At 41.7% G+C, this 17,762-nt stretch overlaps 1 protein-coding gene across 2 annotated transcripts in view; it reads left to right on the top strand.

Moving 5' to 3' along the window:
- The window catches only part of LOC136880963 (luciferin sulfotransferase), an 84,648-nt gene that overhangs the window by 65,342 nt on the left and 1,544 nt on the right, over positions 1-17,762 (top strand). For both annotated transcript variants that reach the window (XM_067153520.2, XM_067153529.2), the window contains exon 5: positions 15,337-15,457. In XM_067153520.2, coding sequence (XP_067009621.2) covers positions 15,337-15,457 — 121 coding nt within the window. The remainder of the gene's footprint in view (positions 1-15,336; positions 15,458-17,762) is intronic.

Raw genomic sequence — 17,762 nt, 5'->3', positions numbered from 1 at the left:
CAACTACGTATGACAATTTGATTTTAACTAAGAAATACTAACTCCACACATACATAATCAGCTGTTTTAAATTTCACACTATATAAACACAAACTTGTAGCGAAGGGCCCTACGAATGACACAAAGTCCCCCAAAAGCTTATATCTACACTGAATATACTGCAGCGGGAATTGAACCCCTACTTCAAACATGACAACCACATGGAATTAAATCCACATATCAAAAATCACTACAACCACAAATCAAAATTGCGTTACCAAAATATACAATAAACACAATTCACATATAACAACAGAATAAATTCATCAATAATAACCATCAGGGAAATCCCACGTCCACTGACCTGGTCGAGAGTCGAAGGGATATCCGTCGAGATGTTACATTACAGTGACCTGAAAATCCCTACATTTAATTAGAGTATAAAAGTGACGGTAAATCTTTAACCCTTAACTATTGACGTACATTTTCAGTTACATCAACATGGAAGACACCCAGATCATTATACAAAATACACACTCTCAAGGCATTAGTACTACAGATTAACTATCTAACTCTAGCTGACCCTTGCTGCGTTTAAAATCAAATGAAACTTAACCATCATATGCAAGAAGTTATTATTTACAAATTTACATTACAGACAGATCATGCATATGAGAATTTGGTAAAATCAGATGCACTCATCTTAGTCCGGTTCGTTCCATTTTCAGCCACGCACCACCTTGACCATCAGGTCGGCCCACCGATGGGGTGATCACTCCATCATGAAGGAGACACTACCATCTGTGAATATTCTCCTCTTGAGGTCCATGTTCTAGACACAGTTTACGTACGGCACAATAGGTACACACGTGTCCGCACTCATTTGATACACTGAGCATACAAGAGAAGAAAAACAATTTAAAAATTGTACAAATTATACACAAAAATACAATCTTCTCACTCGCGTACAATACGCGGAACTGTTTAATTAGTATTTTATTTCAGCAAGAATCCGCGACTCAATGGCAAACTGTACTCCAACGTGTCCCACAACTTAATTTATTAACATGCTTACTGCTGCTTGACGAACAAGTCTGTCGGCACTTCATATCAAATACATCAAGTCTATGACAATTTGAATATAATTAGTTCCCTTATGGGAGTAATCCCGGCGGATTAAATTCTACATTAAACCAGTTATTATTTCTCTACATGGTAGATGCTCAGTCCACATTTTTACGGCGACGATCACATACATGTCCGAACCGTTCCGAAGTTAAGAGAGTAGTGAGTGTCTGCTTCACCGCTAGGCGTCCTTCTGTCCGCGTTCCTCGTGGTACAGCGTCTGGGGAATCCCTACTTCCAGTAGCCACATATTTAATTTAAGTGGTTTGCCAGGATATTTAAATTTCATTTTTTTAATTATACGAAAGTCTTATTTATCTTTGATAATATCATCTTGCGGATTTAAGCTAATATCGCAGCGCGTTCATATTGGTGTTCCTGCTACTGCTTCACTTCTCTGCTCGCGCGCTCTCTAGTGATTTGCTGCTTTGAAAGTTCTGCCAACTTAATTTTGATATCTCTGTCGCGTAGTAGTCTCACACTTCTCTCTCTAGAGTGGAGGATTCCATTGCCTTCTTTCTTATGCAATATCCACAGTCCTCGACACGTGCGCTGTTGGAGTTATAATTATAGCAAGCTGGATTACGACATACATCCTGCTTCCCATACAGACTTTGCCTCATATAATATTACTTCTATTTAATTTCGACAATTATATGCCAATAAAAATGGCGTATGGTTTCTAGCGTCGGGAGTGTCCGAGGACAAGTTCGACTCGCCAGATGCAGGTCTTTCGGTTTGACGCACGTAGGCGACCTGCGCGTCGTAATGAGGATGAAATGAAGATGAAGACGACACATACACCCAGCCCCCGTGCCAGCGAAATTAATCAATTAAGGTTAAAATTCTCGACCCTGCCGGGAATTGAACCCGGGACCCCTGTTACCAAAGGCCAGCACGCTAACCATTAAGCCATGGAGCCGGACAATATACCAATGACATGAACCATTTGGGTTCAATATTGGGCAGACTTCGAGAACGATATATACTCTCATCAAAGTGCATACGAGATGTATCAGACTCAACCAACCAGATAAATCAGCTGTTGCTGATCATGCCTTAACACCTGGTGTTAAATCGATGTCATCATCATCATCATCATCATCATCATCATCTGTTTACCCTCCAGGTTCGGTTTTTCCCTCGGACTTAGCGAGGGATCCCACCTCTACCGCCTCAAGGGCAGTGTCCTGGAGCTTCAGACTCTTGGTCGGGGGAGTATGACCAGTACCTCGCCCAGGCGGCCTCACCTGCTATGCTGAACAGGGGCCTTGTGGAGGGATGGGGAGATTGGAAGGGATAGGCAAGGAAGAGGGAAGGAAGCGGCCGTGGCCTTAAGTTAGGTACCATCCCGGCATTCGCCTGGAGGAGAAGTGGGAAACCACGGAAAACCACTTCCAGGATGGCTGAGGTGGGAATCGAACCCACCTCTACTCAGTTGACCTCCCGAGGCTGAGTGGACCCCGTTCCAGCCCTCGTACCACTTTTCAAATTTCGTGGCAGAGCCGGGAATCGAACCCGGGCCTCCGGGGGTGGCAGCTAATCACGCTAACCACTACACCACAGAGGCGGACGTTAAATCGATGTTCTTGCCCTTATAAAATTGTATTGCCCAAGAATAATCAGGGGAGCGGTTGAAAAACGTTGAAACCCAGATAATTTCAACCACGATAAAGGCTACAACCTCAGTGAATCACGGCTACCTATTATCAGAATCATTAGAATGATGCTTTAGTGTTGTCATTCGTTGTCTCTAGTATGAGGCTAAAATGACGTCCTTTTTACATCTTAGGGCACCATTTTAAGTTCTGGTTTGCTTTTTCCTATTAACCTTTGATGCGTCATGTTTCTATTCTCAGTTGTCTACTGATGAAGAAGGGTAATGATCCTTTTGAAACGCACTGAGAGTGTTTATATAGTTTATTACACGGCATAAATCAAAAATATACATCATGAATAATAACATACTCGAAGAATAAAGAAGGCAGTGACTGAAACCACACAGGTGTCATCAGATCCACATTTTAAACTACATTTTTGGGGATTTTCGCAGGAAGCAAATAGTTTTGTGACGCAATTAGTGACTTTGTGTGGCCTACATTGTTCTGATGTGTTGTCTGTTGTTATATATATTGCCGGTTGTATATTATTAATGAGTGTTTTATGCTGAGTATTGGTGTGTTGTATTTTGTTATATATATTGCCGGTTGTATATTATTAATGAGTGTTTTATGCTGAGTATTGGTTACTGCGGACTTCTGCTTTTTTAAATTTTTCTCGTGTGGTTTCTGTAGTATGTATAATTTTATAGCTTCTTTCCGACGGTAAATAGTATTCTACTATCTGTGGCGGGAAGTCCGCGATTTCTTTTCGCCAACGTACTTCGGATTCATACGTTTTTCTTTTGATAACCTAACCAAGGTCATAGTGATCATATTGAGGTTATGATATATCGAACATCTTATAGTCTTCATTTAATTTATTCAAATTATTCATGTACTTCGCATATAATAATAATAATAATAATAATAATAATAATAATAATAATAATAATAATAATAATAATAGGTGTCTCTGAATGTATTCATTGAGAAATTATTCCTCCTACGAATGATAAATTAAGATAAATTGCTATGCTGATAAATGTGAACAAAATAATGATAACGACTTACTTCCAAGAACATGTCGTTAGAACGATCTACGTCCAACAACATGGCCGCTGGCTTAGGTAGACTGAAAATGAAATGGCGTATGGTTTTTAGTGCCGGGAGTGTCCGAGGACAAGTTCGGCTCGCCAGATGCAAGTCTTTCGATTTTACACCTGTAGGTGACCTGCTCGTTGTGATGAGGATGAAATGATGATGAAGACGACACATACACCCAGCCCCCGTGCCAGCGACATTAACCAATTAAGGTTAAAATTCCCGACCCTGCCGGGAATCGAACCCGGTACCCCTGTTACCAAAGGCCAGCACACTAACCATTTAGCCATGGAACCGGACTTAGGTAGACTGAAATTGCTTGACGAATCCCGTACCGATATGAGGACGAATATAAATAACACCTTGTGAGGGTGACTTGCCAGGGTTACGGGTGAAACCTGGTCACCGAGCTCGATAGCTGCAGTCGCTTAAGTGCGGCCAGTATCCAGTATTCGGGAGATAGTAGGTTCGAACCCCACTGTCGGCAGCCTTGAAAATGGTTTTCCGTGGTTTCCCATTTTCACACCAGGCAAATGCTGGGGCTGTACCTTAATTAAGGCCAAGGCCGCTTCCTTCCCACTCCTAGCCCCTTTCTGTCCCATCGTCGCCATAAGACCTATATGTGTTGCGACGTAAAGCAACTACCAAAAAAAAAAAAAAAAAACTTTGTCAGCAGTCTCAAAGGCAGAAGAGAAATGTAATTTCCCAAGGGCAGAGGGAGCGGGAAAACTTGTTGGAGTGAACCATGAAAAACAATCATTTCGGACTACAAGTCCGATCTTTTTTAGAATTTGATTCCAACCCGTACAACACAGAGTTTTAATTGCTATTGAAATGCCTTTGATAGAAAGCTCCACCCCAGATGATAGCTCGGAAGAGATGTTTTGTAATGCATCGGGACCTAGGGATCTGGGAAGCAATTAGGATGAGTTGGAGCATCCTTGGAAACCTTCCGAAATTAACATCAAGCCGATATTTTTTGGAGGTACTTTAAACTTAAATTCGTTACCGAAGATTGGTAAACAAAATGAATTAGAATTACTTCTGAATAAAAAAGAAACTCAAATCTTAGCAGTACAAGAGGCCAGATTTTTGGATTAGAATATCACACACACGACGAATTATAGAATCGTTAAGGGTAAACAAGCAATTAAATTTATAAAAGAAATGCCACTACTGGGTACACCTTTGCATGTGTAAAACGTACTAGATAATATAACTGAATTCAAGTATAGCTCAGAAGGAGTCACCCTTCAAATAATTAGATGCAAAAGCAAGAAGTTCGCCTTTGTTAACTGACATGCACCAAAAATATAGACAATAAAAATAAACCAAATAAAGTATAGGAATTCTGGGAACTTCTGGAAGACGAAATACTGTATCTAAAATCCGTAAGTCAAATGTGATATTACTACGCGACTTTAGGGCCAAAATAGAGGGAAAATCTTTAGATCAATAGTAGTAGAATATTCGGCACACCGAAGAACTAAAGAAAAAATGGAATGAGACTAATTAATCTCTGAAAACATTCCATTTGATGTTGATGTTGACTTCGTTTAAGAAGATTCCAAGAAAAGCTTAAACGTGGATAACTCCAAATTATACACAGGTGAATTTAGTTTAAATATGTAGTTACACCCCAAAGAAACATGAAGGAAGTTATGAATATTAAGGTAATAAGAAGTGGAGAATTTGACCTATCTAAAATTAAACACAAGTTCCAAACATGCAGAAAGCAATAGAAGTATGAAGAAAGTTACGAATTATGCCATAGGTAGAATAAATATTGCGCAGGAAGTAAAAAAAAATCCAGGAAGAAGTCAAAGTATTTCAATACGGTAAATAGCAAGATTTATCTAAAAAAAATCAACAAGGCAGCACAGAAAATATTTGGCTGAGTCAAAAGTAAAAAAAGAAAAAGGAAAAAAGAAACCTTTGTGTAATGAAATATGTAAAGAAGAAGTAGAATCACGAACAAAGCAATACAAAAAGTGGAAATGTTCTGAAAGGAGCGACCATTATGAACAATTCAAACAAAGAAAATACTCCTCAAGAAGAGTTAAAAGATCTTTCAAAAAGTCACAGATTATCGAAATACAGCATAATTTCATTAACAATTCTATGTGACTTTGAAGAGTAAGCTGTCAAGCACATGGTGTTTGCTTTAGAGATTTACAAAGTGACTTTCCGACTGCAGCATTATCCGGCTGCAATTTTCATTTTTAGTAAGTGCCTTTGAGGAAAACTTCAAGACATCCGCCTGGCTCTAGATTACAAGGTAAACCTGAAGGCTCAACGGTTTAACAAAATATGCTCTGTATTGGCATTAATACCACCGGATTTCATTGATAAAGGCTGGATGATAATCACGCCGGACGCTCCGAAGTCAGACAATGTTATCGCCTTTTCTGACTATTTTGAAACTCAGTGGCTAGAAAATTTGAAGGTACCTGTGGAATTGTGGAATAATTTTTCCGAAGATTGGCACAGGAAGCTAAACAATATAGTTGGAAGGAACCCCAGACCGAGCGGGTTGGCTGTAGCTGTGAGTTTGCATTCGGGAGGTGGCGGTTTCTAATCCTACCGCCAGCAGCCGTGAAGATGGTTTACCGTAGTTTCCAATTTCACACCAGGCTAATGCCGGGATTGTACCTTAATTAATGCCACGTCTGCTACCTTCCCAGCTTTAGCCTTTTCCCATCTTTGCTCCGCCGAAAACCATCGATTGGTTAATGCGACGTTAAACCACTAACAACAAAGGAAGAAAACCCCAATATCTAAATCTTAATTGTGCCTGAAAAAGGAAACAGTTCGCACATGTTTCTTGATTAAAGGGAATGAGAGAGGAAAGGGAAAGAACATGTACATAAAAGCATAATGAAAGGCTGAAGTTAGTATTGCAAAACCTGTAAAAAGCCGGTGACTTCAGGATATGTCTGAGAGCATTGACCTACTGAAAGAGGTTTCAATAAGCTGATTGGCTGTAGTATCTATAAATACTGCAGTAGTACTGACAAGGACTTCCCTCTGCATTTTATAAATGTGATGATGTTTCTAACGACCATAGAAGTCCTAGTGAAACTGACAAAATATTTGCGTTGATATTTCCGAAACACAATTTCGGAACGCTCTACTTTTACTTGCACATAAAAACAGAACACCTTGAAAGACTAGAGATAGGAAGTTCATACTCACAGGACATGTTCATTAGTATGTTCCACAGAACCGATTAGCATTTCATTCACCTAGGTTCAGCATGTGTCCCATTGCCTAGTAGGTACTGGGTCCTCCATGGGCACTGGTAACTTGTTCCATGCGTAAGGTCATCCACGCGTATAAGCCGCGAATGGCGTCCTGGGGTTTAGCCATTCATGCTGCATTCGCCTGGCTCCACAGTTCATCTTGGGTGCTTGGCATTGGGTCACAGCGTCGCACCCGTCATTTCACCATATCCCACACATATTCGATTGGCGACAAGTCCGGTGAACGGGCGGGCCAGGGCAACAGTCTGACATCCTGTGACAACAAGAAGGCACATGTCTGTGCAGCAACATATGGTCGCGCATTGTCCTGCTGAAATATGGCGTCTGGGGTGTCGTGCAGAATGGGTATGGCCACGGGTCGCAGGATATCATTCACGTAGGTTTAACTGGTCACATTGCCCTGGGCACATACCAACTGTGATTTGTGGTTGTACCCAATAGCACTCCACACCATAAGGCCTTGAGTTGGCGCTTTATGCCCTGTGCGAATGCAGTCACTGTGATGCTTCTCCCCCTGTCTGAGCCGAACCAAAATGCGGCCATCATTTTCAAACAAACAGAACCTGGATTCGTCTGAAAACACTACTGTATCTGCTGCCATTCCTGTCCCCATTGGTTTAGCTCCATACACCATTGCAGTCTAGCATGTTTATGCACATTAGTCAAAGGTAGACGGAGAAGTGGACGACGCGCCGGTAACCCAGACCGTAATAAACGGCGACGGAGTGTCACTCCTGATAGTGTACGATGTGTTACACTGTTCCACTGTTGCGCCAGAGCCGAGGAGGATGCAGACCTGTCCTGCAATGCCATTCGGATGAGCGTCGATATTCTCGGGGTGTGGTCTGGGTGGTGAGACCAGACCCATCTCGTCGTGTTGTACGGCCTTCTGTGAACCATTCTGTACACACCTGTTGCACTGCCAACACACTTCGTCTCACAAGAGCAGCAATTTACTGGATGGATCCATCACGTTCTCTCATGCCAATAATGCGCCCTCTTTCAAAGTCACTCATTTGACGGCACAGTTCTCGCGTACGTCTGCGAGGCATCCTACACGTCTGCTCAAGTCACACTGATCCATTACCTTCGGTTTATAGCGACAACGAGGGCCGCAGGCACGTTTTACCAGTCGGTGGTGGTGCGTCGAGATATTTATTTATTTATTTATTTATTCCTGACTTACATTTGTGGCGAAGTTAGGGCTCACGGCCCTCTCTTACACTTAACCACTATAAACAGAATTTAAAAATGTAAACATAAAAGTTAGACATAGAAATTCTAAAAAGAAATAATACTACAAACAGATAATTCTAAGACTACCGGTAAGTTAGGCCTACATATCAGTACAGCAATTAATGTGATAATTACTAATAATAATAATAATCATAACAATATTAATAATAATAACAATATTAATATTAATAATAATAATAATAATAGTAAATGAAGAAAACCCATTCACACAACATACACACAATGACTCACACAACTCAGTTTTATGTTACCAGGAAAAACTTTCTGCAGGCAGATTTGAATTTATGAGAGGAAGTAAGGTGCCGAATGTCCATTGGGAGTGTATTCCAGAGTCTCGATGCGGTAACTAAAAAGGATTGATTGTAGGAATTGGTTCGACTTAGTGGAATTTCAAGTAAGGAACCAGAACGGGTACTAATTTCATGGAATGAGGAAAGGAAACGAAAATTAGAAGAGAGGTAAGTAGGAGTGTTCGTCGAGAGCACTTGGTAAACAAGTGTCATTAGGTGATAATTCCTTCGTTCATTTATGCGTAGCCATTCCAATGTTTTGAAATATGGTGTAACATGAGTGTCATGTCGCAGTTGGAAGGCATATCGTATGCATGAGTTTTGTGCTCGCTGAAGTCTCAAAGCTTGTTCAGCATTTGGATTGACTAGTACTGTATCACAGTTGTCTAAAATTGGGAATAGTAGTGCTTGGATTAATTTTAATTTAAGTTTTTGAGGAAAAGAATTCTTGTGACGTTTCAGGGGATATAGAGCTGCATGAACCTTTCTACATACATTTGTTACGTGTTCATTCCAGGTCAGATTCTCATTGATGGAGATTCCAAGATTAGTTACATTTTTAAGGTACGGTACAGCAATGTCATTGATTATGATTGGATGAGGATTGATATTGCTTATTACATGTAATAATTTAGAGTTTCCTATGATAATACTTTGTGTTTTACGAGGATTTAGGAGTAAGTGGTTGTTTTTAGCATAGGCGGTAAGCCTTTCAATATCCGAATTAATGTGCTGAACTGTTTCATGTAAATTGTTTGTAGTGGTGTGTTTGTATATCTGCATATCATCAGCATATAAGTGGTAGTTGCAATACTGAAGTGTGGAAGATATGTCATTAATATCGATGTGAACCTTGAAGCCGAAGGCCGACATGGTTCAAATGCTAATCATTTCTTCAGAACATAGCCTACTAATGCACATGTCCTGTGAAGAAGAACTTCCTATGTCTAGTCTTTCAAGCTGTTCTGCTTTTTATGAACATGATTGTATAATAAGTTGACAAAAATTTTCTCTGCAACTTTTAAACACGTTCATGTTTTAACAGACATAGCCTAGATAAATTCTGGAGGTAATTAATTTTGAAAATTTTGTCTCCCGTTAACCGATACTGTGGGTGAATATAACAATAATAATTCCTTCCTTTATGGTACAGTGGGGTCAACCATGTCAATATTGAACTCATTATCTCTAGGCTCGAAGGAAGTGTGCCATTTTGTCATAGTCTGGTTGGTTAAGACGTCATAAAAACCGATCGATATCAGATATGTGTTCTTGAAACCTTGCTGGTCTAATGGCCTGTCGCAGCAATAGCTGTGAACAAAGACTACGAAACTGACGATAAAGGAAACGTGAGAAAAGTAACGGAAAATATACTGAACTCCAGATCATTTATTTGCCCACAGATTTACACTTCCGTTGTGACTGTACATACAGAAGTTTTGAACCTTGGCAATATATAGAATTTTCACAATTAATTCTGCTCTCAAGATTTGAGTATATCACGTATAGCTGACCGAGCTCGGTAGCTGCAGTCGCTTAAGTGCATCCAGTATTCGGGAGATAGTGGTTCGAACCCCACTGTCGACAGCCTGAAGATGCTTTTCCGTGGTTTCCCATTTTTACACGAGGCAAATGCTGGGGCTGTACCTTAATTAAAGCCACGGCCGCTTCCTTCCCACTCCTAGCCTTTCCCTGTCCCATCGTCGCCATATGACCTATCTGTGTCGGTGCGACGTAAAAAAAAAAAAAAAAAAAAACGTATAACCTACCGTATAATGCTCAGAAGGTTTCAGTAGGCAGTAAATCTGAAATGTACCTATGAATCATCCCTTGAATCTTAGAATCACAAGGACCTAATCCCGGAATGCGGCTACAGTTAGCGGAGAAGGATGAAGTTTCCGGTTTGATTGAAAACCTTAGTGGAACTCTTATCAGAAGGAAGGCAAATAAATTTATCACCTCGAGTGACAGAAACATTATCCAATAATGAGAAGAAGAAGACATCCCAAGTAAATCTTATTTGATTCTACTAAATCTTTCTTCGACAATGTGTTGAGTACATAACAAATTTGTGTCACCATAGTCATGTAATCAAGAATGATTCGTTGATATGTTTAAGAAAAATGCTTGAATGGAGTGATGTTGAGTCCGGCTCCATGGCTAAATGGTTAGCGTGCTGGGGTCCCGGGTTCGATTCCCGGCAGGGTCGGGAATTTTAATCATAATTGGTTAATTTCGCTGGCACGGGGGCTGGGTGTATGTGTCGTCTTCATCATCATTTCATCCTCATCACGACGCGCAGGTCGCCTACGGGAGTCAAATCGAAAGACCTGCATTTGGCGAGCCGAACATGTCCTCGGACACTCCCAGCACTAAAGCCATACGCCATTTCATTTTTTAAATCTCTTTTCGAACACTCAATATGTGTTACGTTGAAATGCAAATGTAAGGAATATCATACTGCACTGGACTACAGGAAAACGTATTGTTTCTCAATGCTGTACCTACTCCAACAATGTAGAAAATCTCACATTTTTAATTAATTTTTTGCAAGTTTCTTTACGTCGCGCCGACACAGATAGGTCTTATGGGGACGATGCGACAGGGATGGTCTAGGAGTGGGAAGAAAGTGGCCGTGACCTTAATTAAGGTACAGCCCCAGCATTTGCCTGGTGCGAAAATGGGAAACCACGGAAAACCGCCTTCAGGGCTGCCGACACTGGGGTTCGAACCCACTATCTCCCGAATACTGGATACTGGCCGCACTTAAAGCGACTGCAGTTATCGACAATATTTCCAAACTAATTGTTTTGTGTGTTCCTGGGACATCTGCATCTGATGACTGCAACTTCATTCCTGTGAATACATACTTGATCGAGGATAAAAATAGTCTATCTCAAGAAAAACCAAAATATCCTGAAGCAAATCATGGTTCTGAAAAAGAATTAAACATGCGAAGTGCTATAATTATTATGTGTTGGAAGTAATATCGTTTGTACTGTCTTATTTTTGTGGGAGTGGGGGTGAAGGTAAAGAAAACTATGCTGTTATAAACCACGCGCTGAAACAAATGTTCCAGTTTTTCCGTAGTAGAATCTGGTCACCCTGTCTTAGGAAATGTGATATCAGCATAACAAGGCATACGAAGGTCCTGATGCGACTGAAGTGTTTTACAACATGCTTTTCAATGAACTGTAGCAAACACTGCCATGATTCTAAGAGAGCAATGTCTGTGTACTATCGAGCAGGCCTAATAATCGAGAGCGAACTCTACCAATGCCCCTTATATTCCAATCATACACTATTAGTTGGTCAACCAGAAAATCCAGCCGTAGTAGTTTCATCCGAAAAGAAATCACTGAGAATGCGTAAACACTTATATGTTGCACAAGATTTCAAGTAATCAAACATACCAATAACTCTGAAGACCAGGAAATAAAGGCATCCATCTAGTTATCGTGTAGCTCTATAAAAATCTGTACTCCACCTCTTGCAAATTCGCAGAATTTCTTTAGGAACACAGTCCTAACTGCGTAGATTTCGAGGCACTTGTAGATTTTGTGAAGGATCATTTCCACTTCTATCGGAAGAAATTCTGCAGCAATCTGGATGCTGTGTTATAGCTCATCCACACCACATTCAGCTCCTAATATAAATGCTTGTAAGTTTATTTTACAATCTTAAAAATTCATTGTTTTTCCTCTTCGGTCTACACCACTAAAATTAGTGCTCGTGTTGTCTGCTGCGAAAGCATATTACTTTCTTATACAGACAGTACTCACAATCAGTCAGTACTTTCTCTTTCTAGAAAACTTGGAGCATTCGTTTGGAATCTTTATTAGTTCAGTTTAGTGATGATACCTTCAGTAGAATCGAAGTAATGCACAATTACTGCAACTATCTTCAGTGATTTGTGATTAGAGGCGTCTATTAGCGCTGATATATATTCCGCAGAATTTAACTTGGCTGTAAATATTTCTAGGACACGTACAGACACGTTTACAATAATAGCTACCGGGCGAGTAGCCGTGCGCGTAGAGGCGCGTGGCTGTGAGCTTGCATCCGGGAGATCGTGGGTTCGAACCTCACTGTCGGCAGCCCTGAAGATGGTTTTCCGTGGTTTCCCATTTTCACACCAGGCAAATGCTGGGGCTGTACCTTAATTAAGGCCACGACCGCTTCCTTCCGTCTCCTAGGCCTTTCCCATTCCATCGTCGCCACAAGACATATCTGTGTCGGTGCGACGTAAAGCAATTAGTAAAAAAAAAAATAATAATAATAGCTTCGCAACTCGTTCTGGTGTAGAATTTCTGTTTCTTGAGTAATATACGAATAACAGACGATGCACAGTCCGCATAATGGAAAGTGAGGTTATGACAAATGGAAGGATAGGCTAAAATGGTTTCCTCAGCAGCTAGCTGAGCAGTGTATGGGACCCTCGCCAGGATTACTTGATTCAAGAACTGGAAAAGAATCGAAAGAAAAGCAGCTCGATTTGTTCTTGGTGATTTCCGACAAAAGAATAGCGTTACAAAAATATTGCAAAGTTTGGGCTGGGAAGAATTGGGAGAAAGGAGACGAGGTGCTCGACTAAGTGGTATGTTCCAAGCTGTCAGCAGAGAGATGGCGTGGAATGGCATTCCTTTAGGTGGCCTGCTCCACACCGTCATGGTGGGAATAAACACTTTCAATAGAACAGGATATACTAAACACCTAAAGCGGTACCGGTGATGGGTTACGAAAAAAGGAATGACTGACCAAGTAGGGAATTAAGTGAACAATAATTTGAAAATTAGAACAGTAGTGAAGTCATACGTTCTTTAAGATAAGAATATTATATAGGTCACAATTTAATAGAAAACGATATCACAGATCCCATTATTATAGGCAGTATAAGAGGTAAAGTGGTCGACAACATTCTGACAGTGATGATCAAATGAGGGACATTGCGGAACTTAGGACTCGGACTACCCTTTCCCGTCCTCGACAGATTAAATCGGAAGATTCCTCCTGGTTCAAGAAGTGACCGAGAATATATCCTAACTGTTATCGTATGCACACTGTATCTTAACGCTATAATTTTACACGTGCCGTTTATCACTAGGGAAGTGACGCCCCTTTCACGTCCATGACCTGTTATCGTTATCTACAAAACTTGTTTGCACAGATGTACCTCCAGGAAGAAAGCATGAAGTTCTAACAACCACACAGATTTCGGAGATAGCATACAAATAGAACTTAAAATACCGGTAATTTAAGATCCACATGTTTCTTTCATTGTCTTCTAATTCCGTAACTGTTTCGGGAAAGGTGCCGATGATCTAGATTTTAGGCCCCTTTAAACAACAAGCATCATCATCATGTTTCGGGAAACACCTCTATATACTGGTTTTATTGTATTTCATGTTTTTACACTGAGAATCAGTGACAGTGTAATGGTTAGCATTCAAGCTGCCACCCCCGGAGGTCCGAGTTCGATTCCCGACTCTACCACGAAATTTGAAACGTGGTACGAGGACTGGAACGGTGCCCACTCAGCCTGGGGAGGTCAACTGAGTAAAGGGGGTCCGATTCCCACCTCAGCCATCCTCGAAGTGGTTTTCCGTGGTTTCCCACTTCTCCTCCAAGCAAATGCCGGGATGGTACCTAACTTAGGGTTACTTCCTTTCCTCTTCCTTGTCCATCCCTTTCAATCTTTCCACCCCCCACAAGGCCCCTATTCAGCATAGCAGGTGAGACCGCCTGGGCGAGGTGTGGTCCTGACCTTCAGTTGTATCTCCCGACCCAAAGTCTCACGCTCCAGGACACTGTCCTTGAGGTGGCAGAGGTAGGATACCCCGATGAGTCCGAGGAAGAAAGAAACAACCCTGTAGGGTAAACGGATTAAGAAAGAAAGGAAGAAAATTCCTGCATTTTGAATCTTGACCAAGTTCAACATTATCTTATTGATACTCCTACTATGCCGTATTAAACTCCAAAATTAAAACATTAATAATTTACAAATAAGCTGGATATTTAATGATTGAAAAGTCATTATCATTGTTGAAAATTTATTTCAGAGATATATCACTTCTATATTAAACCTGCCGGGCTGAGTGGTTCAGACGGTTGAGACGCTGGCCTTCTGATCCCAACTTGCCAGGTTCGATCCTGGCTCAGTCCGATGGTATTTGAAGGTGTTCAATTACGTCAGCCTCGTGTCAGTAGATTTACTGATACTTAAATGAACTCCTGCGGGACAAAGTTTCAGCATCTCGGCGTCTTCGAAAACCGTCAGAAAAGTAGTTAGTGGAACCCAAAAATTATAACATTATTGTTATTACATTTATTACTACTTTCTGTTTCCCACTTTTCAGAACACCAGTCATAATTTATGATACTACAGTACTTGACCAATACAAAATATGGCAAAAACTACGATATAGGTGATAATCCAAAATGATGATGGCCCTGTAAAACACAGCTGGTGATGGCGGTATGGCATTTTATGGGGAAAGAACACTTTTAACATCTTTCTGATATAAATTATATCCCGAATAAACTTTTGTAGTGACCTGATCTAAGGATTACTAAAGAATTACTGAGGATTCATTACTAAATGACTCCAGGGTGGGCTGTAGAATATGCATGGTATTTTCAAAACTTCACTGAACGCAAGCAACCAAAGCTCTTAGGAAACTGCTTCTTTATTCTGATGTTGAACATTTCTTGCTGTTACAGATAATCTACGTGTCCCGTGAACCTAAGGATGCCGCCGTTTCATACTACCACCACCACCGCCTTCTAAATAATTATAAAGGGACAGATGAGCTTTTCTATGAAACATTCATTAATGATGTCGGTAAGTGTAACACTTCATGAATGGACTGTGAATGAATACATGCAGATAAATCAATCTAATTTATAAGATGGCTAGTAATCAAACAAACAAGGAAGTAAGCCAGCTTGCAAGTAGTAACTTTATTATTAGTTTGTTATACATCTAGTAGATTAGCTGTTACTCAAATATTTCGTATTAGTAACATTTCATCACAACTATTTACATACATACATACATGCATACATACATACATACATACATACATACATACATACATACATACATACATACATACATACATACATACATACACTGACTGACAGAGCAAATGCAACACCAAGAAGGAGTGGTTTGAAAGGGATGAAAGTTGGGGAAAAAACAGAGACGGCACGGACGAATAATTGATGTTTATTTCAAACCGATATGCAGGTTACACAATGCGCACGGCATCGACTCAGTAGGATGTAGGACCACCGCGAGCGGCGATGCACGCAGAAACACGTCGAGGTACAGAGTCAATAAGAGTGCGGATGGTGTCCTGAGGGATGGTTCTCCATTCTCTGTCAACCATTTGCCACAGTTGGTCGTCCGTACGAGGCTGGGGCAGAGTTTGCAAACGGCGTCCAATGAGATCCCACACGTGTTCGATTGGTGAGAGATCCGGAGAGTACGCTGGCCACGGAAGCATCTGTACACATCGTAGAGCCTGTTGGGAGATGCGAGCAGTGTGTGGGCGGGCATTATCCTGCTGAAACAGAGCATTGGGCAGCCCCTGAAGGTACGGGAGTGCCACCGGCCGCAGCACATGCTGCACGTAGCGGTGGGCATTTAACGTGCCTTGAATACGCACTAGAGGTGACGTGGAATCATACGCAATAGCGCCCCAAACCATGATGCCGCGTTGTCTAGCGGTAGGGCGCTCCACAGTTACTGCCGGATTTGACCTTTCTCCACGCCGACGCCACACTCGTCTGCGGTGACTATCACTGACAGAACAGAAGCGTGACTCATCGGAGAACACGACGTTCCGCCATTCCCTCATCCAAGTCGCTCTAGCCCGGCACCATGCCAGGCGTGCACGTCTATGCTGTGTAGTCAATGGTAGTCTTCTGAGCGGACGCCGGAAGTGCAGGCCTCCTTCAACCAATCGACGGGAAATAGTTCTGGTCGATATTGGAACAGCCAGGGTGTCTTGCACATGCTGAAGAATGGCGGTTGACGTGGCGTGCGGGACTGCCACCGCTTGGCGGCGGATGCGCCGATCCTCGCGTGCTGACGTCACTCGGGCTGCGCCTGGCCCCCTCGCACGTGCCACATGTCCCTGCGCCAACCATCTTCGCCACAGGCGCTGCACCGTGGACACATCCCTATGGGTATCGGCTGCGATTTGACGAAGCGACCAACCTGCCCTTCTCAGCCCGATCACCATACCACTCGTAAAGTCGTCTGTCTGCTGGAAATGCCTCCGTTGACGGCGGCCTGGCATTCTTAGCTATACACGTGTCCTGTGGCACACGACAACACGTTCTACAATGACTGTCGGCTGAGAAATCACGGTGCGAAGTGGGCCATTCGCCAACGCCGTGTCCCATTTATCGTTCGCTACGTGCGCAGCACAGCGGCGCATTTCACATCATGAGCATACCTCAGTGACGTCAGTCTACCCTGCTATTGGCATAAAGTTCTGACCACTCCTTCTTGGTGTTGCATTTGCTCTGTCAGTCAGTGTACATACATACATACATACATACATACATACATACATACATACATACATACATACATACATACATACATACATTATCATTACAGACTGTTATGCCTTTCGGCGTTTAGTCTGCAAGCCTCTGTGAATTCACTAAACGTCGCCACAATCCTCTATTTGCAACTAGTGCTGTGGCCTCATTTAGTTGTATACCTCTTATCTTTAAATCGTTAGAAACCGAGTCTAACCATCGTCGTCTTGGTCTCCCTATGCTTCTCTTACCCTCCATAACAGAGTCCATTATTCTCCTAGGTAACCTATCCTCCTCCATCCGTCTAACATGACCCCACCACCGAAGCCGGTTTATACATACAGCTTCATCCATCGAGTTCATTCCAAACTTAGCCTTTATCTCATCATTCCGAGTACCCTCCTGCCATTGTTCCCACCTGTTCGTACCAGAAATCATTCTTGCTACTTTCATGGCTGTTACTTCTAATTTATGAATAAGATATCCTGAGTCTACCAAGCTTTCGCTCCCGTAATGCAATTTAACTTAATAAATATTAAAATCGCACCCTTTTAGACATGTTCCTACCACATATAGTACAAAACTGTAAA

This window comes from Anabrus simplex, chromosome 1, assembly GCF_040414725.1.
Source record: "Anabrus simplex isolate iqAnaSimp1 chromosome 1, ASM4041472v1, whole genome shotgun sequence".
NCBI classification, from domain to species: domain Eukaryota; kingdom Metazoa; phylum Arthropoda; class Insecta; order Orthoptera; family Tettigoniidae; genus Anabrus; species Anabrus simplex.
The sequence above is the reverse complement of the archived record's forward strand: the minus strand, read 5'-3'. Positions and strand labels throughout refer to the sequence as shown.